Source organism: Morone saxatilis, unplaced genomic scaffold (assembly GCF_004916995.1).
Source record: "Morone saxatilis isolate NCDOM2014 unplaced genomic scaffold, NCSU_SB_2.0 Contig21, whole genome shotgun sequence".
NCBI classification, from domain to species: Eukaryota; Metazoa; Chordata; class Actinopteri; family Moronidae; genus Morone; species Morone saxatilis.
This window is the reverse complement of record NW_023339774.1, coordinates 15652387-15677434: the sequence shown is the minus strand read 5'-3', so window position 1 is coordinate 15677434 and position 25048 is coordinate 15652387. Positions and strand designations below refer to the sequence as shown.

General features: G+C 39.8%; 2 protein-coding genes across 8 annotated transcripts in view; one reads left to right on the top strand and one right to left on the bottom strand.

Annotated features, from left to right (window-relative positions):
- The window catches only part of mapk10 (mitogen-activated protein kinase 10), a 26691-nt gene extending 12433 nt beyond the window's left edge, over positions 1-14258 (top strand). Inside the window, exons 8-13 of one of the 3 annotated variants that reach the window (XM_035668560.1) lie at positions 1546-1728; positions 3893-4017; positions 4886-4912; positions 5927-5990; positions 6191-6268; positions 9696-14258. In XM_035668560.1, the coding sequence (XP_035524453.1) occupies positions 1546-1728; positions 3893-4017; positions 4886-4912; positions 5927-5990; positions 6191-6268; positions 9696-9838 (620 nt within the window). In that variant the 3' untranslated portion in view covers positions 9839-14258. Of the gene's footprint in view, positions 1-1545; positions 1729-3892; positions 4018-4885; positions 4913-5926; positions 5991-6190; positions 6269-9690 lie in introns of all 3 variants that reach the window. The other 2 variants (XM_035668559.1, XM_035668561.1) reach the window with 2 other exon arrangements.
- Positions 14259-15468: 1210 nt separating this feature from the next.
- The window catches only part of arhgap24 (Rho GTPase activating protein 24), a 69299-nt gene continuing 59719 nt past the window's right edge, over positions 15469-25048 (bottom strand). For all 5 annotated transcript variants that reach the window (XM_035667520.1, XM_035667522.1, XM_035667521.1 and 2 more), the window contains 6 exons: positions 23881-24088; positions 21070-21202; positions 19731-19804; positions 19527-19648; positions 18258-19443; positions 15469-17658 (listed from right to left, as the gene is read on the bottom strand). In XM_035667520.1, coding sequence (XP_035523413.1) covers positions 17394-17658; positions 18258-19443; positions 19527-19648; positions 19731-19804; positions 21070-21202; positions 23881-24088 — 1988 coding nt within the window. In that variant the 3' untranslated portion in view covers positions 15469-17393. The remainder of the gene's footprint in view (positions 17659-18257; positions 19444-19526; positions 19649-19730; positions 19805-21069; positions 21203-23880; positions 24089-25048) is intronic.

Below are 25048 nucleotides of genomic sequence, written 5' to 3'. Positions count from 1 at the left end.
TGTGTGTGTGTGTGTGACCCCAGTGGACATGTGGTCAGTCGGCTGCATCTTTGGAGAGGTGATAAGAGGGACAGTGCTGTTCCCTGGGACTGACCGTATCCTTCTGACCTCCCGCCCCTCCCTCACTGTGTTTCACATGTAAACATAAATTTCATAGAAACCCAACAGAGGGTCTTGAGAGCAGTTGCGTTCAGGTGCACGATGCTCTGTTTCACAGTGGTGCATCAGGCATTTTGGTACTGACACACTGGGAAAAAACACCTCTAGCTGTCCCAGTGAATCCAACAACTTGCCAAAGAGCCATGGGTTAGAACCTTAGTGGAGGAAAAAAAATGCCTCACTGAGCACTGTGTGGATCAGAGCCAGTCTGCAATGGAGACAAAAAGGAGGTGGAAGTGTGTGGTGCGTTCCAGCAAGATGAAGTAATGGGGATCTCTGGTGGGCCTGGCAGCTAACTGCCTCAACTGGCACCCTCTGTGAGAACATGGGGAGGGGAGGGGGTAATTCAGAGTGTTTGGAGGGGTAAGGGAGGAAATATTCATCATCAACAAGGAGGGGAGACACAAACTGACACACCCAACAACCATATTTCCACACACAAACACACACATAACACATTTTCAGGCCTTTGAAAACCAATTTATGACTCATTACCAGCATTTTTCTGCTCATCCAATACTTGTCAGGGCAGCTGGCTCAGATTCTTCATGAGCTCCCCTGAAAACATCATTTTAAAATTTTGCGGCGTCTCTAAAATATTGACAATGTGCTTTTTCTCTTTATGTATCTTAACCATCATGGTGCATGGGTAAAATTAGTATTATCATTAGTATGATGTATAATTCATGCATGAGGGTGATTTAATTTACTTTGATAAAGATACCGGCATTCATGGTATTCTTGCCATCACCACTGAAGTGTAGCGGCACATTATTATTAACTTCACTCACTTTCTTAGTCCCACCATTATTCATTACTCTGCAGTCGATGAGTCAGTCAGTCCTCTCCTCTGAGAGGAAGGTCCCCAAAAAGCCATGGTATAGTTGGTAATGGTAAAACACTCTGGGTATTTCATGTATTTTAAGCAGATATAAAAGAACAAGGGATCACTTGAGAGATTATGCGTTCTAAGAAGCAGCCAGTAATACTAATTCCTACAAAACTGGAGACTGAAGTAGAAGGAAGGAGAGTGAGAAGAAAAGCTTAAGTGAATTATAATTAGATGTATTAAAAAATATTGTGAAATATTGAACGGATTCATATTGGGGCCCATAATTCTAAAAATGATCCTATTTCACTTCAAACTTCAACCTTTTGTCATTTCACATGGATGATTAGATAGGACTCTAAGCTGTTCTGAGATCAGAAACTTGGTGATGATATTCATTTTTCTTTATTTTCTTTGGTCAAATGACCTTTTTACTTGTCCTAAATACACAATACATATACAGTATTATGTGGGAGTAGTACCTAAGTGGACACCAAGGCATACAGGATGCTGCATATTCCATGTGTGTTTCCCTTAATCCTAACCCACCACACCAGACATTGACCAGTGGAACAAGGTGATTGAGCAGCTGGGCACACCCTCACCAGAGTTCATGAAGAAGCTTCAGCCCACAGTGAGGAACTATGTCGAGAACCGGCCAAAGTATGCAGGCCTCACCTTTCCCAAGCTCTTCCCCGACTGCCTTTTCCCTGCTGACTCTGAGCACAACAAACTCAAAGGTGAGGACTTGAAGTGTACGAATGTAGTGTATTTTAGCCATTTAATGAGAATGCAGTGATGTGTTTGTAATGTATTGTCATGCATGTAATTGTCCACTGTCCTCCATTTTACTGATTGATTATTTGAATTTAAAACCTCTGCGTGTAGAGCTCTGCAGTATTTCGTGGAGGATCTCACAAAAAAATAATTACCTTAACCATAATATCACTCAGGTTCTTTGTTAATTACAGAAGATGTAAAAATGTACACTTTATTGCTCACGTAGGACATAATTTACACACGCTAATCACAAGATTATATTTTGACAGGGCAACTATAAAAACAAGTTTTTACAACTTGACTGAGTACTGGGGAGATGCTGTTAAAATCATAATGCCTGCTATACATCATAATAGAAATGTGATGTCTGTCCATTAAATGTTTCAATAAATTATATAGTCTTGGGGCGGTCTTGACTACCTCTGCTTCACAGCACTTTAACAGGAAAGCAGTTATTGCCAAGTAATGTTGCATTGTCACTCAAGAAATTAGTAAAGTGTTACCACAACTATTGGATGGATTGCCACGAGATTTGTAACAGACAGCTATATGCCACTTGATTTTTTCGCTTTTTGTTATCAGGTCAAAAGTTTTCAACTAAATATCTACAATATAGTGCTAATTAGCAAATGCTAGCATGCTAACACTCTAAACTAAGATGATGAACATTATACCTGCTAATGTTTCCAATTTTCATTGTTTCAATATTAGCATTTAGCTCAAAGCACTAGGGTGTCTGTGGACTCTTTTTTGATATATAGCGAATACAACTTTTACTCAGGTCAACTTTTACCTCAAACTTTTATTTTACACCTTTGGGTCTCCGTATAAAACTGAAACGCATTCACTAACATATTTTTATGAACTTCATTCTGTGAGCCCCTGTGAATTCTAGTCTTATGCAGACGTTTAACCAAGACATCATTTCTTTGTGACTGTCTCAGCAGAAAAGTGCAATCTCTCTTCACAGCAATTTAAAAAGTGGAAATTCCCTCAAATGAGATATAGCAAAATGTGCCTTTTCTGTTTCCCCGCTCCTCCATCAAAGCTCCTGTCTGGTAAAATTCTCATGAATCACTTTTGTATTCTGGCTGCTCCCCGGTTTGACAGTGTTAAAGGAAATGCACCCATAGAGAGAGTGGGAAGGGTGTGAGACCGGGTTGAAGTGCTGCTGTTTTGTATGTTTTGTTCTGCCACAGGTTGGAACTGAGGCAGACATCCTTTGGGCTTTGGTATTTTTGAAATGTAGGAGGAAGAGACAGACAGAGAGTACTGTAGGATGAAAAGACGGGAAGGGAGGGTGGAAGGAGCGTGATGGAGGAGTCATTTTACAGATTTACCATCCTTTTGTTATCGACGTGTCGGTGCTGAGGCAAAATGCAGACGGTGCACCTGTCTCATCTGTCTTCTTCTGTTCTCAGTTCGGTTTCTTCAGACCTTTCCTGCTATAGAGCTATTTATAGTGGGGTCAGTGTGTAGGAGAGGGATGGTGTGTGGTTAAAGGGTTCTCGATTTCAGATCAGTCCAAGAGGGCCTGAGGGTAGAGAGTCTGACCGACTGAGCTGATGCTGATGGCGTTTTTGTATGTTGAGAAGCCAAATGTCTTATAAAATACAGTGCTTTTTATATACTGATGTCCTAGATTTAGAAAGACACCAATGAGAGCAAGATTTCATGTATTATTTCAGACCAAGTTGACTGAATCAGCCTTTGAAAAATGGTGCCAAGAACTGAATTTTGCATTAATCAGAGATAAACAGTAGAATATGGAATAAGCCAGAGTTGTGAAATTCAGTTAGATGAAAAAAGAAAGAGAGTTTTGGATGGTTGGTGCAGATTTTTCTGCACTACATACATGTGATCAGTTTCGCCTACATAAATCATCATAACAAGTAGTCAAAATACTGTTTTCCGGAACAAGTGGTCTGTTTATTTCCTAACCCCATTGACAAGCTGCTGCTGTTTATTATTCTCTTTAATCCCTGCCACTTCTCTCTCTCTTTTCCTCCCTTTCTGCTTTTTATTGTGTTTCACTTTCCCCTTGGCATAGTGACTGCGAGAGGAATATTTTCTCGCCTTATGATCTCAACCAGATAAATAAATGTATATTTTTCCAAACCACAGCTAGCCAGGCCAGAGACCTGCTGTCTAAGATGCTAATCATCGATCCCGCTAAACGGATATCGGTGGACGAGGCCTTACAGCACCCCTACATCAACGTGTGGTATGATCCAGCTGAGGTGGAGGCGGTGAGTAGGCCTTTAGATCTACTATGAGAGCTGTGTATTGATTACTATCCCGAGCTCAATCCTTTCCTCCTGTCTTTAAATGGTCAGCACTGTTTACTTTATATTTGCATTGTCGCACAGAATATAATGATGATGGATGACTCTCCCCATTTTATTTTTTATTTTTTTAAACAAAAGCAATTATACTGATTGATAACACGGATATCAGTTTTTAACAGTATGCTCTGTATCAGTGAATATTGCTGCATCAGCACATTTATGATTGTGTTTTAAATTTTTGGTTCGCATCTCATTTTCATTTTTCTCTCACTTATTTTTTATACTTTAGTTTTGAACTTTAATAGTTTTTAGATTCCTTAAAATATCCCCCAATTAAACAAAGTCAATTCTTGCTGCTACTTATAAAAGAGTGACTTAGTGCATTGTTCTGTTTTGTAATAAGAGTGGTGGTGTTTCTGGTTTATTTGGTGAAGTCTAATTTCTTCATCAGCGCCTCATTAGTATGAGGTGACAAGGAGATTGGGAAAAAGCCATCTGCAGCTCCATAAAGTTGTACAGATACCACTTCTACTTGCAGCAATACACTAATGAGTGCATGACCAGAAATTATTGTTTGCTCCGTGAAATATCCCACTGGTTAACAGTAGCTTTTGTAAAGACGCCACATGACACACCTCCATTGTAGTTATTAATCATTTTTAGAGGATTTCATGACTTGTGCACTTGTCTAAGTTGTCTAGTTGCTGATGGTTTTAATGATGATATTGATGTTAGAGTTGATGTGGTATGTATGATATGGCTGTGAATGGCATTTCAACACATTTTCTGCTGTTTTCCCTTTCTCTAATGTCATCTCATGCTGATGAAGGCCAGAGATCTCATCCAAATATCCATGGTAAATAACAACCGCCCTACATCAAAAAGAAATATTCAACAGGACCTTTGTTTGTAAAGAGTGTCGATTAAAGGAGTAAGCACTGTCAATCATTGAGCATAATTAAAAACTTTTATAATACACATGTTATAAAGAATGAAATACAATCTGCATATGGCATTGTACTAAAATGTCATTAGTGTATAGCTGCAGGTAAAAGGGCTGCAGCTATGTCCACAGGGCTGCATGTAAGCAACCTTTAGGCTGTTATTAAGCTGAAAAGTAAACTCCTGTACTCCTGTTTGTTTGTCTCACTTCTGTCTTCTGGTGAACACTGTCCCTCCAAGTTCACGTCAGAGAGGTTTATGGGTAGTCCTGTCACCTGCAGGGAGATTATGGTGTCAGAGTCTGGGGCAGGATCACTATGAATGAGTGACGATAAGAAGGGTTGACTGGGTGCCGGACAGCATATTTGTGTCCTGTTAGATGAAATCACAGTCCTATGGGAGAAGGACATTGGCACTTTAGCTTAGACAACCCACCAGATTTGTTCTTATCTCACTGTCTCTCAGTTGTTTAATCCTATTTCAAGTTTTGAAGTATTGTAATATATATGCGTGAGGACAAACAATGTGTTGATGTTTCAATTATGTAAAAAAAACACCATTTTTATGTGATTATGGTTAAATACATTTTATTTTTCTTCATTTACATGATTTAGTTTCTTCATAATCCACATGTGCTGCTACTTTGTACCCCAGCATGTATTTGTGTACATACAGTACATGTTAAAGTGTCAGTTAATAGATGGTGTTTCTCATTTTCAGATTTTTTTTTTTATCCCCATATTTTTTATTTATTAGTCAACAATTTCATGTTGCCAAATTTGATGCATCATTATGTAAACTTGTCAAATCTTGTATCTACTGTTGTTTCTCCCACCTGGCGATACCCAGTGATATCAGCCATCTATATTTCATGTAAATCTTGTTGAGTAGGTTGTTAGCTAAAATGGCTGTACTCTCTTCCCTTTAGCCTCCACCTCAAATCTATGACAAGCAGCTGGATGAAAGAGAACACTCCATTGATGAATGGAAAGGTAAGAATTACATTATAGTACATTAACGCACAAAAATTAACATTTTCTTGTGTTTATATTTGTGTTTTCTTTGTGCTGTTTGTTTCAGTCATTAAATAGTCCAGGGAACAAAAGGCATAAATTAGTCCTTGCCCTTTATATGTATATGTATATATTTTACCACTTTGCATGTTTTAATGACTTTCTCTCCTCCTCTGCAGAACTAATCTATAAAGAGGTGATGAACTTTGAGGAGAGAACGAAGAATGGCGTTGTGAAGGGACAGCCTTCACCTTCAGGTACTCTCAGTGCATAACCCTAATCGCTCTGTAAGTGAATTTACTATAACCTTACTGGAGTAAATAGATAAACCCATCGTGTTGTTGACCATGTGTCTCTGTCTCCTGCATCTCCTGTTTTTAAATAAGTTAAATGTTGTGTAGTGTTGTGCCAAGTGTATTTGTTAAATGGTCGTTGTAGGACAGTTAATCAGTAATTGCTAAGATTGCCTCATAGTGCACAATATTTAATAGCAGATAATGTGTGTACTTTTATGAGTGTGTGTATTTGTATGTATAACACGTCTTAACTTAAGATTTGGGTCCTTTGGGGTCCATCACAGGAAATTTCTGTCCTCAGCTGCAGCTGACATCTCATACTGTTCTGTTCTCTGCAAAGGACCAAAATGCTGTTCCCACACTTTGCCACAGAGAGGCAGTATGGAGTCATGGTAGCACACTGACCAGGCCACCCAGATCTCACTGTGATCCATGTGGAAAATAGCAATTAAAGATAACAGCCATTCTCCATTAAAAAAACAACAATGAAAAAAAGAAATACACAGGTGAATTTTGAAGATTAGAAAAGCAAACTGAAGCTAAATCCTGCAGAGACAGTAGCATCTGCTCATGTGAACAGGAAGTGAAGTGAATGTGCATCCATTGAAGTCTAGACATTGTCTCTCACCATACCCTCCTTAGGGACCAATCAGTGTAGAAACCCTGTTCTTGTGGAAAGCTTATAATCCTTCTGCTTTGCTGAGCTGGGCCAAAATAGCAAATATTACTATCTTAGACAACTTTAAGCTTAAAGTGTATCTTTAAGCTGAAATATTACAAAAGAAAGATGAGACTTTACAGTCGTAAGAGCTCATATGATGACTTTAACACATACACATTAACGCAGCAACAGCTGCTTCTTTTTCTGACTCTGTCTCACACATTCATCACCACCATCTTTCTTCTTTTTTTGCTATCCAGTAGTAATTAAGCAGATGGGCTGGCCTATAGTGTTTGAGTGTAGCAGACACGAAAACAGAAGAGTTGAGAGCACACAATGCCTCAGAATCAGGCTTTAATGCTGTATTTATGGAGATATTGAAAGGCCGGTGCTACAGCATTTGTTTTGCAGTTTTGCAGAAGTTTTTGCATTCATTCATTCAAGTTTTATTTATATTGGAGAGATCATTGAGGGCCGACCCTCATTTACAATGACATCTAGTCATTTACAAGGAAAGAAGAAAACGAAAGGCAGAAAACATATAATAACAGAAAAGAAAAAGTTAGAAAACAGGATCACAGAAAGGCAAGACTATAATAAGTTTTAAGAAGAGACTTTAAAGCAGTGATAGAATTTGCCATCCTGATCTCCTCTGGTAGGCTGTTCCACAGTTTGGGGGCTCTGATGGCAAATTATCTTTGTTTTTTAATCTTGTTTTGGGAACCACCAGGAGAGCTGCATATGAGGACCTCAGGGCTCATGGAAGCACATGGGGGATTAAAAGTTCCGAGCTGTAGCTTGGGGCCAGCCCATTTCATGCCTTAAAAGTGTTTATTAAAATGTTAAAATCTACTCTAAAACAAACAGGCAGTCAGTGCAGAGATGAAAGGATATATAGCTGTAATGTGTTCTCGTTTTCTGGTACCTGTTAAAATCCTGGCGGCTGCATTTTAAATCAACTGTAACGAGGAGAGAGGCTTTCTGCTGCAGAGGGAGGAAAGGGAGTTGCAATAATCGAGGCGAGATGAAATGAAAGCATGAATGACTGTTTCCAGATTTGAGATTTTGTTGAGAGAAATGGCTTAATCTTGCAGATTTTCCTTAGTTGAAAGAAGCATGACTGTATGACAGATTTTGATGTGGCTGTTCAATGAGAGGTTATAAACATATTCATGATCATTCTGTAACTCACATGAGCCTTTTATGTCTCTGGAGATATCAAAGGATGGTTAAGTTCACTGAGTGCAGAGGGTGGCTGTACAGTACAAGATGGTTTAGACTTTATTAGAAGAGCTAAAGCAGCGCACGGCAAGAGTTGTAACCTTACATCACAACTTCTGCCAGAGTTTCTCCCAAGATTAATTAATTTATGATTTGAAAAGCTTAATTAATCCTCCATTTTAGTAATCCTTCTTACAACTGCTGGATTTATGCTCAAGTCATCTTTCAAGATTTAAACTTATGCTGCACCCACATGGTGACTTTTAACAGATATTTCTGATGTATTTACTGTAAGTAAAGCAAGTGAAGTGACTGCTGGAATTAATGCCAGCCATTAATCCTGCTTTGTTCTCCGTTTTTTTATTTTGGGTCAGCTGAAGTACCCACCAGTCTCCATTAAGCAATTACCTCCCACAGGGAACAGACACGATTTATAGTTTGCCTGCACTGTACATGTCCTCTGTAGAAATTACAGGACTACTGCTTGGAAGTAAAAGCAGTTGTTTTAGCGATGTCCTCTTATTGGCAATACCCTTATATTCTCATCCTTATCCTTTTTAATCTGGCGCTACTCTTTCAACTCCCATGGTATATTGAGGCTGCACATCTTTCTATTGATTTGTTGATAAACAGAAAACCCACTCACTGAGGATTTGATGAAAGTGCTGCCCAAACACACAGAAGTTGAGCAGTGGGGTTCCTTGATACCTTCTGTTCCTTCCTTTTGAAAATTGAGATTAACGCCCTTGTCTGCTAGCCCAAGATTAGTCCCCAGATCCACACAGCATTGAAGAGATGTGTCAGCCTCCAAACCTCCAGCAGTATTAGAAACCTTTCACTATTATGGACAAATCCAATCCAGGTACAGAAAGAAAGAAAGAAAATGCAAGAAAATCATCAAACAGAGACCTTTAGGGTATTTAATGGAGTCTTAATTGCATTACTAAAGACAGCATAGCAGCTGAGCAGACTGAATTAAGAGTTCTTTAATGAAATCTCAAAATGTTTCTTGCCGCTGCTTCTGCCTTTGACTTCAAAACAAGATCAATATGAGAAAATCAGATTGTTATTTAAAAAACAGGGAGAATGCCTGCGCAAGCCATAGCCGTAGTCCTTTTGTGATACATAAATCATAAATATTGTCATACCAACGCATGTTTATGGCATTAAAACAAGATAATATTTAATAATAATTAAATCCTTACCACGTCTGGATTTATACTAAAATGCTATCAAGCAACTACTTGCTGGCGCGTCCACTCTTATGGATGAAATACTGCAGCCTTGGACGATATTTCCTGTGAAATTCATTGGACTCAAACCTCACTTACCCCTGTCTCATCATAGACACACTGTGATTGTGGTGCTCCTCAGCTGTTGTTGATGTTGTCGATGTCAGAGAAACAAATTCAGCTATATTCAACACTTAGTTTTATTTCTGCACCTATCTTTGCCAGGAATCTTTTACGTTGTAACCCCCTGCTGCTGTTGATTCCCTTAGCACAGGTGCAGCCGTGAACAGCAGCGAGAGCCTCCCTCCCTCCTCCTCCATAAACGACATCTCCTCCATGTCCACCGACCAGACCCTGGCATCAGACACTGACAGCAGCCTGGAGACCTCTGCAGGACCCCTGGGGTGTTGCAGGTGACTAGCGGCCTGCCTGCGCAACCCCATGTTCTTCCGAAGGTGAAGAACCCACCCTGAAATGACCAATGGAAAATACTTTAAAAAAAGAGTAAAGATCAAAATGAATATATTAAGAACAAAAACACGAGTTATGGAAACAGAATCTGAAATGATGAAATCTAAAGCCTGTGCATTGTCATTCAAAAACAGCAGTGGTATTTAAACTGAAAAATAAATGAGTAAATGAGCTGAGATATATGTTAATGATCCTCTAGTTGCTTTGCTTATATTACCCCACATATCTTGTATATGGCATCCAAACAAAAATGACCAAATGCTTAGACTTGCATCTCCTGTAAAGTGCATATTGGCCGGCTGCTGGTCTCCCAAATCCTTACAAAAGCATTTATGCTCCAATCATTGTGGCAAGGTGGGCTGCCATTTTGCTCATCACTACTGTACAATACAAACTTCATTCTCCTTTTCCCCTTTATCCAACCCTTATGTGACGACACTGCTGTATTTTAACCTCTAGGCTTTGTCTTAGATGTCCCCACCCAACACAATCCCCAATGTAAGGTTGCCTGATTTGTGTGTTTTTATGTGGTTATTCTGCAGGGACATGTAGTCGCTCTCACGCAGCGCGGCGCTCCCTGCACTACTTGTAAATAATGTAATTCTGTACAGCTGAAGGGCACACAGAGTGGGACTGACGGCCAGTACACTGGGAGTTTTTTTTTTTTCTCTGACTAGCGCACCTTGCCACATCACTGCTTTCCACCTCAGTTGCCCCTGCCTATCGCTGTAGTCCTGCATGGTTAGATTTAAAACAATGCTAATCTCACTGTATGCTAAAATGAGTCTTTATAGAGACCTTTGTTTATATACGATGTAAACTAACTCCAGACATGGGGGGTCTGGTCACTGGATAGGACTGTGTGTGTGAGTGAGTGTATGTGTGTGTGTGCGTGTGTGTGTTTGTTAACAACAGGCAAGCCATTAAGACATTAGTAAATGTCAGGGCTGAGTTCGGGACTTAAAGGGTCAGTACACTCAGTAGAGTGAATTATTTTGATTGTGCACAGGCTTCCACCTATAAGGAGTTTAAAAAGTCTGATTTGTGTGTAATGCCCCTTTTATTTCTCCTGGCAGTGTATGATCGGTCCCTCCACCACCCCACGGGCTGGCCCACAGCCCTGCATGTCATTGTGTACCATTAATCCCTCATAGGCACAGGAGGTTGGTCTGTTTCACTGTGGTGTTACCACACAGAGAGACTATTCTTATTTATTTGACTGAAACACAGAAGGCTTTTAGAAAGAGATACAAATAATGCAGTTGGTAGTTTAAAGGCGGGCGATGAGTGTTAACCTCGTAGCATTTTGTTCTGAAGTAAACTCATGAGCAGTATACAAAAACGCATAAAAAAAGGAACTGGATAGAGGACCCCCCAACAGTTAAGTACATTATTTCTTAGCGGGAAGATTTATTTATTCATTACTTTATTTTTATCGATGGAAACTGAATATGGCAAGTGCCTTTTTGGAATGAAGCATTGCAAGTGCAGAAATTATATTATTTTTGGTATTTTCCCCTCTGCTTCTTCTTTTTCTGCCTTAAAACTATCTGACTCTCCAAGTGGAAATGTGGTGTAAACATTAAAGGAAACTAAAAAGCTGTGTTTGGCCAGATGTTGGCGCTTTGACTTCAGGTTTCAGCCAGTGACAGTGAACGTTTGTGGTGTAAAATCAAATGGCTTTCCTCAGATTCTATGGCTTAAAGTAATGCTTGTGCTCGTTTTTACACAACATGAAAGCTTTTTCACCATTTTTCATCTTGATTTAATTTAATTTCTCCTTCAAACTGATTCTCCATAAAATAGTGTGACCACATTTTCTCAAACTGGGACACACAGGCATGCATTGTTTGCATTGAACTTGTCAAAGGCTTGGCAGCTGTTTATTTTGCTCTCTTTTAAATTTAAAGAAAGAACAAATTAAAAAGATGTACAGTATGTTTGGAAGACTGGAATCAAAGGAGACAAAGTCCTCACCTACATACAATAAAGCACCCACAACCAAGGCTATGAACTATATTTTCACTACTCACAACAATATTTTAGCTGCAGTTGTGAATGCAATTCTTGATTGTAATTAAAGTGTTACTACAGCTTTCTTTTCACACTTTAGATAAAATACAACTTGAAACCAAGTAGGTGACCTATTAGTGTTTTATTTGTGTATATGTTATTTATACTTTGTTAGAAGTGAATGAGAAAACGGAATTCTCATCTTTCATGTTCTCGCGCAGGTTTGGTGGGTTTATGGGCAAAAAGATCATATCTTACAAACAAAGAAATTATTTCTCTTTTAATAATTCTGCTGTTTGATTGAAAGACATTTTAGGATTTGTAAGCTGTGTTTGTGTGAACAAGACAAACAAATTACTTTATGCATAGCATGCATAATAAATTGGATTACCTGTCTCATGGTGTTTTATCACTCGACAAACAGGTAACATAGAAAAATACATGAGGTTTCTAGACAAACGAGATACTCAAGGATGCTTTCTCTGTCCCTTAATGAAGCAAATGGGGACGTCTGTGTTTCCTTCCAGCACGTCAAAACACCATTTACAACAATTCCTATGAATATCACTATATTTCTTACTTATGGAAATTGCATGGCTCATACGTCTACTAGTTTACAGTAAAGGTTCAGTCCCAGTCATGACATTTTAAAACATCCTCGAGGAGATATGGTGACTGCACTGTTATACATATATTTGTTTCCTAACACGTCATTTGACAGTATAACGGTATCTCTGCTACAGCACAGGGGTTTACTTTTTGCATGGAGTCTAACTAAAGCACCCAGTCACTGTATAATACAGTCCTTCTCGCGAAATTGTATACATAACCTCCAATAGCTACTTTGTTAACACTCGCTCTGCCTGTGGCTTGTGTACAGTGAACCACACACAGACTTACAGCACCTTCACAGAGCTAAGAGGGTAACTGAGGGCGGCGTCTCCAGAATAAGCTACGGCTAACTTGGCTTTCTGTTCAGGGTCTGGCCAGGGCAATCCTTCAAAAACAGGGTGCAACTTTGACATTTTTTGTGTTTTGAAAATGTTCACATGAATTTCTCACAACGGGGTCCTGTGTTTGAGTCGACTCCTACACCACAAATACTCATGGTACTGTTGCAGTTATTCTACAGGGCATTTTTAACCACCCCATTACATTATTATTTTCCTGTTTTACATGTCCTGGTCACTGAGTACAAATATTAAAACCTTTTTTTTTTTTTTTTTATGTCTCTGAATGTGATCTTTTTTATAAGACGTCCCTCCAGACAATTCTGTTGTAATAAAAAGGTGCTTGATTAGGAAGCAGACGTGATTCTAACACAGAAACACAGAAACAGCTGGGTTGTCGGCACTGAATGTAGAAATGAGTTGTTCCACTCACGTGATTGCTGCTCTGCTTTGTCATCAGTGTGTATGTGTGTGTGTGTGTGTGTGTGTGTGTGTGTGTGATTTCAAATTAACCAGCATTGAACACAAACTGTCTGTAAGGTTGAATTGGAAGATGTGATTTGGCATCTGGACAGATTATTTAAAGATCCCTCTTTCAATACAAGATCATGGCGTTTGTGGGATCGCTTTCAAGAATGTTTGATGGGGAGTTGGTACAGTCATGTGTTTGGATGTAGTTCATGTTTGTATTCACCTTAGAATTAGAAATGTGTCAACTACCAATCCTGCTCCTATTTTTTGTCACGAGGGACTTAAAAAACGATCTCTTGTGGATTCAGAATTAGCCAAATTCATGTCTTATTTGTAATCTGAAGATGGTTGACTATTGCCAATATGAAATATGTGTCACAAGTTAGGATACATCTTGTACTCAGCTGTGCCAACATAAAATCTTTGGACTCAGTACTTGTGATCCCTGGTTTATTGATTTTCACTTCTTTCTTTCAAGTCATATTGTAAATAACAACAATCCAACCATGCAATAAACACTTTATTGCACTCAGACAGGGAGGCAAGCTACTGCAAGGGTCAGGTGATGCTAAAATGTTTAGAGTCTTAAATGTGGACTGAAATGTGGAACTCTACAATGATGAAACCCTGTATAGCTCATCTGAATCAGGTGATGTTGTTCTTCGTTTCTTTTATGATTCCTTCTCTCTTGTTTCTTTTACTCCGTGCTGTTTTAATAAATCATTCTTTTTGACATTGTCAGGTTGAAAAAAGAAAAAAAAGAAATTGTATCTGTTTCACGCTGATCTCAAAGCTTCAGGCTATAGCGTTTCAAATAAAGTCAAAACAAATGCAAAAGAAAAAGAAAAAAATTACTGAAAGCTGTTACTGTAAACACAACATTTTAAAGGAACTGTGTATGTAAAAATAGTATATGTATGTGATTGAAAATAAACAAAACCTTTGATCTTGGACTATGCTGTTTCTTTATTTCTTTTACCACCAGTAATTTGCAGTTCAATATGTTCGGTTTCTATGTGCCTATAGTGTTTCTGGTCTTCGTCTCAATAGCAACCATCTGTCCAAACTGTCACAGTGACGCTGAGTCCCACCTACACAGACTCTAATTCAGTTTCAGGCTCTTTCAGTTCTGGTGGACACACAATCTAAAGACTGGCATCCATTAGCAAGTTATCAGGCAGAATGAGTACAAAATATGTTGCCTGGTGGTGCTGGATGAAAGCAAGTGCACTGACATTTTCCCACTTCAGAGGTTTCATATTACAGGAAATATGAATATATATACCACAAGATTATATTAATCAGTTTCCTGCCACTGAGTTTGCTGTATCTTTTATACCGTGGTAAATATACCATCATATAAGACCCTGAGCAGGACTACTTTTTGGCAATATTGGATATGTATATGATTTTTTGTATTAGTAAATTTATATTAGTATATAGGTATTCAGGACTGGCAGGCATTTAAAGGTCCAGTGTGCAGGATTTAGTGGCATCTAGCGGTGAAGTTGCAGATTTCAACTTACTTCTTACGTCTGTATTTGACGACCTGAGAATGAGAACGGGCTGTGAATTGTGTAGGAGAAACCACGGTGGTCGTGAAACTTGCAAAAAGGCCCTATCTACAGGCAGTGTTTAGTCCATTCTGTGCTACTGTACTAACCCCTAACCCTCAGCATCTGTAGACAAAAATGACTCATTCAAAGGTAACAAAAACACAACATAACTATATTCAGGTGATTATATGAATGGTGATCATTAAAAAACATACCTATGGATATTATATCCCATTTCTGCCAAAAGCGCTTCCTAAATGCTACATACTGGACCTCTCCTGTGTAGTTATTTTATCTACTAACCTTTCAAACTAACGTTTTGAGTTGTTTTTTCAGAAAATGTATCAATATTGAGATCTAAAATTATATATAACATGATATTTTTTAGTTGCAGTTGTAATGTTTTTATGGGCCGTTTTAGTCAATACCATTTTTGGGACTTTTTGGGCTGATAACACATTCTCATAAAATACTGTAAAAGATGTTATAAATCTCAGGTTTATCTCATGCCAAATACTTCATTATCACAAAGAAGTGTTAAATACAAAATGTTTCGACCCACTCAAAAAGTAAATAACAAAAGGACTCACATGAAAATGCATTTTTATTCATATCATTTTTTTGAAGTTATTTTGTGTATCAAGTATCATGTCATGAAAATATTCCACTATCCCAGTCTTCCTCTCCATCTGTGTCCATAATCTGCTCTTTTGTGTGGAATTCACAGAACGAGGTGCCACTGTCAGCTCGGCTTAAGCCTATTACTTCCCAGTGAAGGGTGCAAAATGAGAAGCACAGGCTCCCCCTCCTTCCTTCAGTTGTTCAGGCACTTTTTTAACTCCATGTGCACATTCCAGATGTCCTGCATTGACCAGCAGCAGGTTTAAATGGGACCTGGTCTTCAGAGGAAGAGTAGCCAGCAGCAGGCCTGTGCACACGTATACTTCTTTTGACAGAAGTCCAGCTCAGGTCTGTTCAGATGTCTCAGATGTGTCCTGTTTTGTACCCATTAAATCCACATTGGGTGTAGACATTTGGTTTAAAGCGACATAAATACACTCATATAGACTTCATCAATATGCAGTCACTTTACAGACATTCACTTATTGTACACTGGTCATCATGGACTCATGCACCATCATGCACACATCACTTGCTACTGAATCTAGCAATCAGGCTGTTAATGTCTTCAATGGTGACACACTTGCTCTAATCCCCCCTTTTCACAGTTATGACCCACAAACACGACTCTGTGTCGGTACTTTGTTGCTGAAGCTTATTATTCTGTGCTAGGTTAGGATGAAAACCAGTTTCGCCAGGTGGATGAATTGTCAGAAGACGACATGAGAGTATTTTTAAAACTGGAATCGCATGGGCTCGAGGCAGCCTGTAAACTGTAATTCCCAAGAGCGTTCATAGAGTGACAGCACATCTGTTAATGGGGGAGAGTACAATTTGCCACCTGAAATTCTGAATTCATGACAGACGTTTTTATTTTTTCTGGGAATTATGCCAATGACCCATCGTGCAAGGCTTAGAATTCATTTTTACAAGCTATAAAACATTCTCAATCAGTATCCACTCAATACATGCCATATCCATCTGAATATGCGTCAAACCACAGTGCAGACTAACAAGTAGTGTCTACGATTATCTATAAAATATTTACAGTACAAGCTCTTTTTTGGTCATGGGGTAAATGAAACAGCACAGAAGCACAGGCACATATACAGTATATTGTCCAATTTAAATGGTACACACATTGACCGACAGAACATTCAGTACCACCTTGCAGAGACTAAACAAACATGTAAGTGCAAGGAAAACAATCTTAATATAAAATATCACAAGTTGATAACTTTGCTTAAATATCAGATAAACATTTACGTATTACTTTTCTTTTAACATACATACGACACTTTTTTCTGCATTGTTTCCCACTATGTACATGAGCAGATACAGAGTTACATGGAACAAGAACATGTTTTTGGTTAGATTTGAATTGATTTGAATGAAGTGAATTAAGATAGGGAGGAGTTTTTGCATTGTCTTTGTGTTTTCATGTCCATGGCTGGTATTTATTTTAATTTTTGTTACTGAATACAACCTTTAATGTTTTGCCTTCTGTCCAATTATGGCTCTAGGAGCTAAAGTAAAATAATAGTAGAACTGTGTATCATCGTAGACTATGGTGTACTGTGCCTTTGCTCCACTCTGATTACCACCAGTTTTTGAGTAGGTTGGAGAGTGTTTAAATAATGCTGTATTTACAGATAATGTCAGTCGGGCATCACTCCAGGTGATGTGTACTTTTATACAGGTGGCTTTAATTAGCCCTACACCTCCTATTTCTTAAATTAAAACATGCTTGCATCCTTTGCAATGTAACTTCCCAACTTTCCCTCTACAACCAGCAGCCAAATCCTGTTTGGAGCCCTCGTAATGTTCACATCACATAATAAACCGTTTCCAGTTTGCACTGACATCACAGCCCCAATTCCCCGCCTTCCTTCACTGTATCCAGATGGTGCTGTTATGATCTGGTCGGCGGGGGTCGGCCGCCGTGGTGGTGCCAGTTGCAGTGAGGTCACTAAACGTGGAAAAAAACTGTTCCATCTCTTTCTGCAACATCTGATTTCGCCGCTCAGCGTCGTCCTTGGCGCGCTCGGCGTTGCGCAGCTTGATCTCCGCCATGGTGTACTTCTTCCTCTCCTGGTCCAGCTCTTCATGGAGGCTTACCATTTCGGTCTCCAGCTCCAGGTTACGCTGCTCCAAGCTGCAAAGGAGGTTAACACAGGGTCAGGAGAAGTGGATAACATCTGTAGTTAATCAGTTTAATGAATTTCATACTGCGGCTTAAGTCATCATTTCTCTAGTGTTTAGGAGATTTGGAATATCTGTTCAATCAATGCTTCATACAGGACATTCTGTTTGAAGAAGTTTACCACACCACATTCCGTGCTGTTTTGTTACAGCAACTTTAAAAAGACTTAACAATAGCTAATTTCTACAAGTAAATTTATCTCCTGATTTAGATACCATTTGGAGTTATTCACTCCAATGGCCAATTAATTAGGTATTAGTTAGGTTCAAGGTTACAATATTAATTTCTTTTTTAACCGGTTTTAGAGAAGTGTTGATGTTGAAGTGGTTGTATTTATTTCATGGCTGTTGCTTTAGACTGCATTAGTTTTACCTTGCTGTACCTAACAAACTGGTAACTGAGTGTATGGTATGTATTCATTAATATTCCGTCACAATATAATAATGTAGATCGTAGATACAAAGTTGCTTGCCAAATTATAGAACTATAGGTATAATTTATCTTTAGCAACGTCTTTCTAATGTCATCAGAAAACACAGATGAGACCCTACCTCTTTATCCTGGCCTCGTACTCGGTCTTCTGCTTGTGCATCTCCTGTTTAAGACTGGCCACTAAGCTGTGCAGAGCACTGTGACTGCCGGGTCCATTACCACCAGTGAAACAATCACTATTATCACTACTGCTGGTGCCACGACTGCTCCTCCCTGCTCCATCTCCACTTCCTTCTCTGTTGCTGTTTCTGCCCTCCCCCTCTGCCCCTCCACCGGACTGGGCAGGCTCATTATCCTGTGCTTGTCCATCCAGGTCTTCATAGTGACCTCCATAGAAGTCCTGTTCAGGGCAGGTGGTGGTGGAGGAGCGACAGGAAGTGGAGTTGTCAGGAAGAGAGATTTCACAGGAGGAGGTGGACCACGTGGCGCTGTCTACACTCTGCTTGTCCTCACAGCTGCTGTTCAGACACGTGTTGGTGATCTGGTTCTGCTGGTGCAGGTTCTGATGGTTTAAATGGACATTGTCATACGTGGACAGGCGGTTTTGATTGGTTATTTGATCCCCATTGGAGCAGTCACGTGTTTTGTTGTTCTCGCGTAACGTGACACAACCATTTGGTACCCAAAGACCGTTGCGGCCGTTCAGACTTCCTGTGACCACATCAGAGCCAGAAATGCCCATCCGCACAGCTCCAGTCCCGTTCCCTCCGGTGCTGCTGCCGCTGGTTACGCCACTGGTGCCCATCTTTGTGCCGGAGCCTTTGAGCGTCCCACTGCGCCGCACTGGCAAACTCCCACCTCCAGTCAAAGTCTGGCTCTTTTCTTGATTGGGGTCTGAAGAGGGCGAGGAGCTGAAGGAGCCGTTTGTAACGATCCCACTGCCTTTGCTGAAAGCCGGGTTCTTTTTCACAGTCAGTGGTGGACTGCGGGTGATGTCAAAGCGTCCTATGACACCATTACGAGGGCTAGCTGATCGTGGGGAGCCACTGTTGTCAACATGCTGGCGGTGCGAAGGAGATTCAGGTGCTTCCCAAACACACTGCCGCACCACCTGCGTGTTGTTGTTCTCTGCGTTCTGAGACACTGTAGTGATGCCGGAGGTAGTTGTGGTGGCTTGTCGCCGCTGTAGTTCGATGTTGTTGTTGTTGACAAGCTCGAGAGCTGTGGGGCTGTCCTCATCGCGAGGGAATAGCACATCATGGCGGCCAATTAAAACGGCCATGAGCTGCTGGACCAGAACAGTACCTGACAACATGAGACCACACATCATTAGCTCAACATTAAAACAAAATGTCAGAAAATAAGACATGACTAGCATGAATACTGACCTTCCATAATAGCTACTGGATCCTCAACCTTCGGCCTCAAGATATTTGGCCCAAAGACTGTGGCCAAGTTTTGGACGCTCATTTTATTCACTCCTGAATATGACTGGACTTCATCTAGAAATCTGGCAAAAAAATTATCATCTTTTCACTGTTCAGTAATGCACTCAATGTGAAATTACATCCACTTCAACAACCAATTAATACCTGCAGATGTACTTGAGTAGGTTGTAGTTCACTGGAGGTAGACATTCAACAAGCCTTCTCAACTCCTTCAAACCCTGCAGAGGGTTGACATAAGTTCAAATCAGGAAACAACTAATTCCTATCAATTCATATATATAACAATCACACCCACAGACCAAATACAGTGAAAAACAGAAATAAAAGCTTTGTGCACAACGTGTATTACAGAACTAGAGAAACTGGCCACTGCAAGATTAACATTAAGTCAGAAAAACATGATTCCCTCAGCAATTCATCTGGCTCATTAAACGATTTTTATGAAAGCAATGATAGATATTTTAACAGAACAAAACAAATCAATAAAAAGAGTTCATTCATTCATCATCCAAAAACAATGAGTGCTAAATTATTCCCTTCACTTTCTGAGGTATCTACAATCAGGAGGAATGTGTTTTTGTCTTTATGAGAGGTTTTTAAATGTAATACAGGGAGTTTTAAACAGTTTAGGAAACAGTCTCAGTGTAATACTGATGCCTGTACACGATATACTCACACAAAATGATCAGAGAAAAGAAAAGTTACTAGTTATTCTTAATGCCTGCCACTAGGTCTGAGTCGGTCCGATTCCCCTTGAAATCAATAAAACAAGGTGGTGGAAACACCACCTTGCCACAGAGGCAGTCAAAATCAACAAAACAGGAAAAGGAAAAAAGGTTATTTGGTGTTGCTTTAACTACTATCAAAATTACAAAAACATAAATGTAAAACAAATTATCAATAAAAGAATAACAATATGATTAATATATTCTCTATATTTATCATCAGTTCCTGGTGAATCACTTCACACAAAAAAGGCATATTGTGAATTCTGCTCACTGTTCCTTCTTTAGTTCAAAGTCCCAAGAGCTTTGAAAAGTAAGGGAACCTCTAATATATACTTGAGGTGTTCAAACACATTTATGGGCTTACATGCAAGAACACACATGCAAACCCAAAGGCACAAATGTGAGAAAGATGTTTTGGACACTGAGGAAGCAAAGGCCTTTCTTCTGCTGTGACACACACACGTCATGGTGTGAAAGAAATCCTATTTAGATGTTAGAAGTCAAGACAGGCACGCCAAAGTCACTGTGTGAGAAACAGCAGAGCAGAGCATGGATGGCCGGGCAGCAAGAGGCCACATTTAATACCACAGCACAGGACTTTGGATGATTTATGTGAGAGCTTGTCAGTGCTGACTTATGTTGATATATTAATTTTACTTCAAAAAAAAACTTTATGTAGAAGAATAAAGTGTGTGAAAGGCAATTCATCTGTACATATAGGTAAAGAGAAACCCATCTCAAATGCTCTTTCTTACCATTTCATCATCTTTGCTGAGAAGCTTGGCACAGGCCAGAAACTCATCATACTTGTGGAAGGGGATGACGGGCTCCGGCAGTTCTCTGAGGTACAGCTTCAGTAGAGAGGCTACTGTATGCACGTCTGTGTTACTGCAGAGAAAGACATGGGTAGAAATAGGGAGAGGGTGGAGGTTATAATGGGTACCTGGCACAGATGCAGACACAAATCATCATGAGTACGTATGGAGCAAAAAGGACAGTTAGGGATAGGTGGAAATCAGAAAGAAATAGAAATACCATACGTGTGAGAAAACAGAGAGCACTTTAATTTGTGAAACACCACAAATCAAAAGAAGTATTTAAAAGGAATAGTTTGAAAATTTGGGAAATATGCTTATTTGCATTTTGACATTGCAAAGAAAGAAGGACACCACTCTTATCTTTGTTAAATATTAGGCTCCAGCAAATAGCTTTTAGCTTAGCTTAGCACAAAGACTGGTAAACAGGTAGCTTGGACTATTTCTTATCTGGAAGTTAGTGCTCAAAGCGGTTTCCTCACTTTGTGCTAAGCTAAGCTAACTGACAGCTGGCTGGAGTTATATATCTCAAAAACAGATGAGTGGTATTGATCTTCTCATGCTCTCTGCCAGAAAGGATCATTATTTCCAAAAATGTTGAACTTTTGCTTTAATGCCTCAATCAAAATATCCCCAAAATCTAGTATTTCGGATCAGTTAGTTCAGCTTTACGTGAGAAGATAAGGCCAACTAAAGCCAGCAAACAGGACACAAGCAACAGAAAGGCAGACAGGTAACAACAAAAGCCAGAGAGGGAACACTGGGGCAGCTTAGATGATCTGCCAAAAGGGAAGAGGATTTCCACTGTCGGCTCAGAGACGGTAATGAGCCAACGAGGGGCAGCTGGTGAGGCAGGCAGGAGGTTACAAAGGCTAATGAGGGAATCAGCATGTTAAGGGACAGCTAGAAACAAAAATCAGACATCGGCAGGCACAGAGGAGGGCGTAGTCGTTGCCACTGAGCAACATAAGATGAGTTAAAGCAGATAGGAGGGTGGAGATGAGTCATTGTGCAGCTGAAATACAGTAATGGCGGCACTTCTGAGAGTGATTTTGTATCCTGCGTGTCTAGGAAGTGGTAAGGTGTGATTTATAGCCTGGATCCTGACAGTTCTATCTAAGGTTTATTTATGGTCATTAGAGTACATGGTGGGAGAGGCGGATTGAGTGGAAGAGGGAGGAAGAGCGGAGAAGACATGTGGAGGTGGTATGTTCCATCACTCATGCATTCCTCTGTCATCCTAAATTATAGATGGTTGTCACATTTAAAAAAAAAAACAGCTCTTAGTCTTTGAGTACAGCCACCTACACAACACATAATATGGAGGCAGATATTAATTTAGTTGCCAGCTGATTTTTAAGATTGTGGAGAGTTTGTACTATTTTGTAGACATTATTGTGTAAAATGTGAATGTTATGCCTCGCCTTCACAAAAAATGAAGTTTTTAAAGATCCCCTCCAGACATGTATTAAGACTAAGATTAAGAATGTGAAAACATCCTTCTAGTGTCAAACTCTGTACATCATTCTGCAAAGTGACACTAAAATATTCAACTGTGGGAAAAGGGGGAAAAACCTACTTTAGTGTAGGGACACTTCACATTTTTTTTCCCCCACTGATATCTGGACCTTTTTTTTTTTTTTAAATTTTATTTTTTAAGTTTTGTCCTGACCACTTACGCCAGTGTTTTCACTTGTTTTATCTGCTAGTCACAACCAGCATTCTCAAAGCGGTGTTATGTCAGTTCACCACTAAGAATGGATTTGCATGCAAGGACAAAGTATATCTGTGCATTTTTACATCACGTTTAACTTCGACACGGGAATGGAGAGATTTTTATCACATTGGAATCGAACCCGTGCTGCTGCAGTGAGGACTCCGCCTACATGGTGCTCTACCAGGTGAGCTAAATGGAGGAAGCGGTCGCAATTAATTGGGTGCATCTCCCATCTACTTTTATTCAGCCCTCCTCTGTTCGAGTATAAACTGCTTCATAAAGGAGACACAGGGTTTGGACTGTTAGACAGTGGCTGATGGTACATATATCACTGAAAACTTTTATCCTCGTCAGTAACTATTCTATCAATGAATGCTAGTCAGCATGTTAGCTGTTGGCTCGCTAACTACAGTACAGCTACAGTAGTTCACAAACGATACCAGCAAGTATTCCGTATGTCATTAAGCTTCTAGCACTGCCTATTTTGTAAAGACATGAATTTAGTAGTCATGCTTTCTGCACAAACTAGAGAGATGTCAACCAAGCATGATCTTCACACCCAGGCAGGAGGTCTAATCCTTTCCTCTTGACTTGCCATGGCAGGAAAAGCACAGGTGGAGCTAATAAAATTAACGACTGATTCATGCATCTCAATGAGTCAGCAGGCACCACAACTACATGGAATGTGTTCCTTGTTAACCTGATTGATTACACCTGTGCTTGTCTTGCTATCACATATCAAAGTGTTGTGCTGTGAAAAAGACATTAAATCACAGTTTTGTACTGCTGTTTTACAATGCTGCACTGATGTCCTAATGTCTTTGTCGTGTGATGCCGGTTTCCGATATATGAAACCGGTATTGAAAACATCTATCATTAAAGTCTCTTTTTGTTAACTTCTGTACAGATTTGTTCCAGGCCGACGGGATTTGGTTTCAGAAGTGCAGAACTTGACCAGTCAACAGTCTGAATATATCACCATTAAAATGCACTGAGGAAATCCAAGCAGCCACTATGCTCATGTGTTTCCTTACCAATCAAAAGAGGGTTTTTCTCCACAGTCGAAGGCATCCTGCAGCTCCTTGACCAGGTTGGCCTGTCCTGGCAGCCTGAATAGACCCTCCTCCCGAAGGCCCCACTGCCGAATGAAATCCACACACTGCTCCACCAGCATAGGGGCAAGCTTGTTCCCAAACCGGCGTTCATACCGCACGGTTTCCTCCAACTTCTGACCAAAGATCCCTGCAACACAAGACAAAATGATAATGGTGGCATAAGATTGATAAATGGCACTGCTACAAGAAATCAGCATTGTTTTTAACCCAATTTCTGAACATTTCTCCATGATGGCACAATTTATGGAACATTTATGATAGGAAAATAACTTCAACATACCAAAGAAGCTGAGAGCAGTGGCTCCAGTTTAGTTTTTTTTTTTTTTTTTTTTTAAAATCAGTTAAATATAATTTGGTTCTCTTTACAGCTAAATTATTTAGGGTATGATTCTAAAATGACAAATTATGGTTTATAACTTGAAATATTAATACTGTTTAATATCCTGCACTATTTAACTTTCTTTCCCAAAGTGAAAAGAGCATTTTTCAAAGCTTTAGAAAAAAAACATTGGCATCGCATCCGCAGCTTAAGGCACATCAAAGAGAGCAGTTAAATCGATTTGAAAAAAAAAAAAAACATTCTGATAAGGCCGAATAGGCAGCCCAAGCAAAAAATATGTACACCCACAAAGCCTTAGTCTGATGATCAAATCTCTAACTTCCTGCTGAGCACCTCTCGCCTTTTGTCTGAAGCGGTCAAAAAAAAAAAGACTGATTTCCATTTGCAGCCGTCTCATGTGGATGCAACACAAGAGGGGATTAAGGCAGCCTTCCTGAGAGATTTGGATCTGCATAGTTTTCCGGTCTCCAGATACAGACAGAGGCTACTCACACACATGCATACACGTGGTACGACAGGGTACCATACAGTGACTGAATTAGACTGAGCTTACCAGGGTCCTCGTGCTTTCAACAGCATTTGACACAGCAAGAAATGTATCTTTAAAAACAACCGACAACTGGTGTTAAAGCTACATTATGTAAGAACTCTTCCTTTTTGCAGTTGGGCGCAAGTTTCAGAGTGCAATTCCCTTATACACCCCTGTCGTAAATATGGACAGTTTTACTTGGCTTGTTATGATTACAT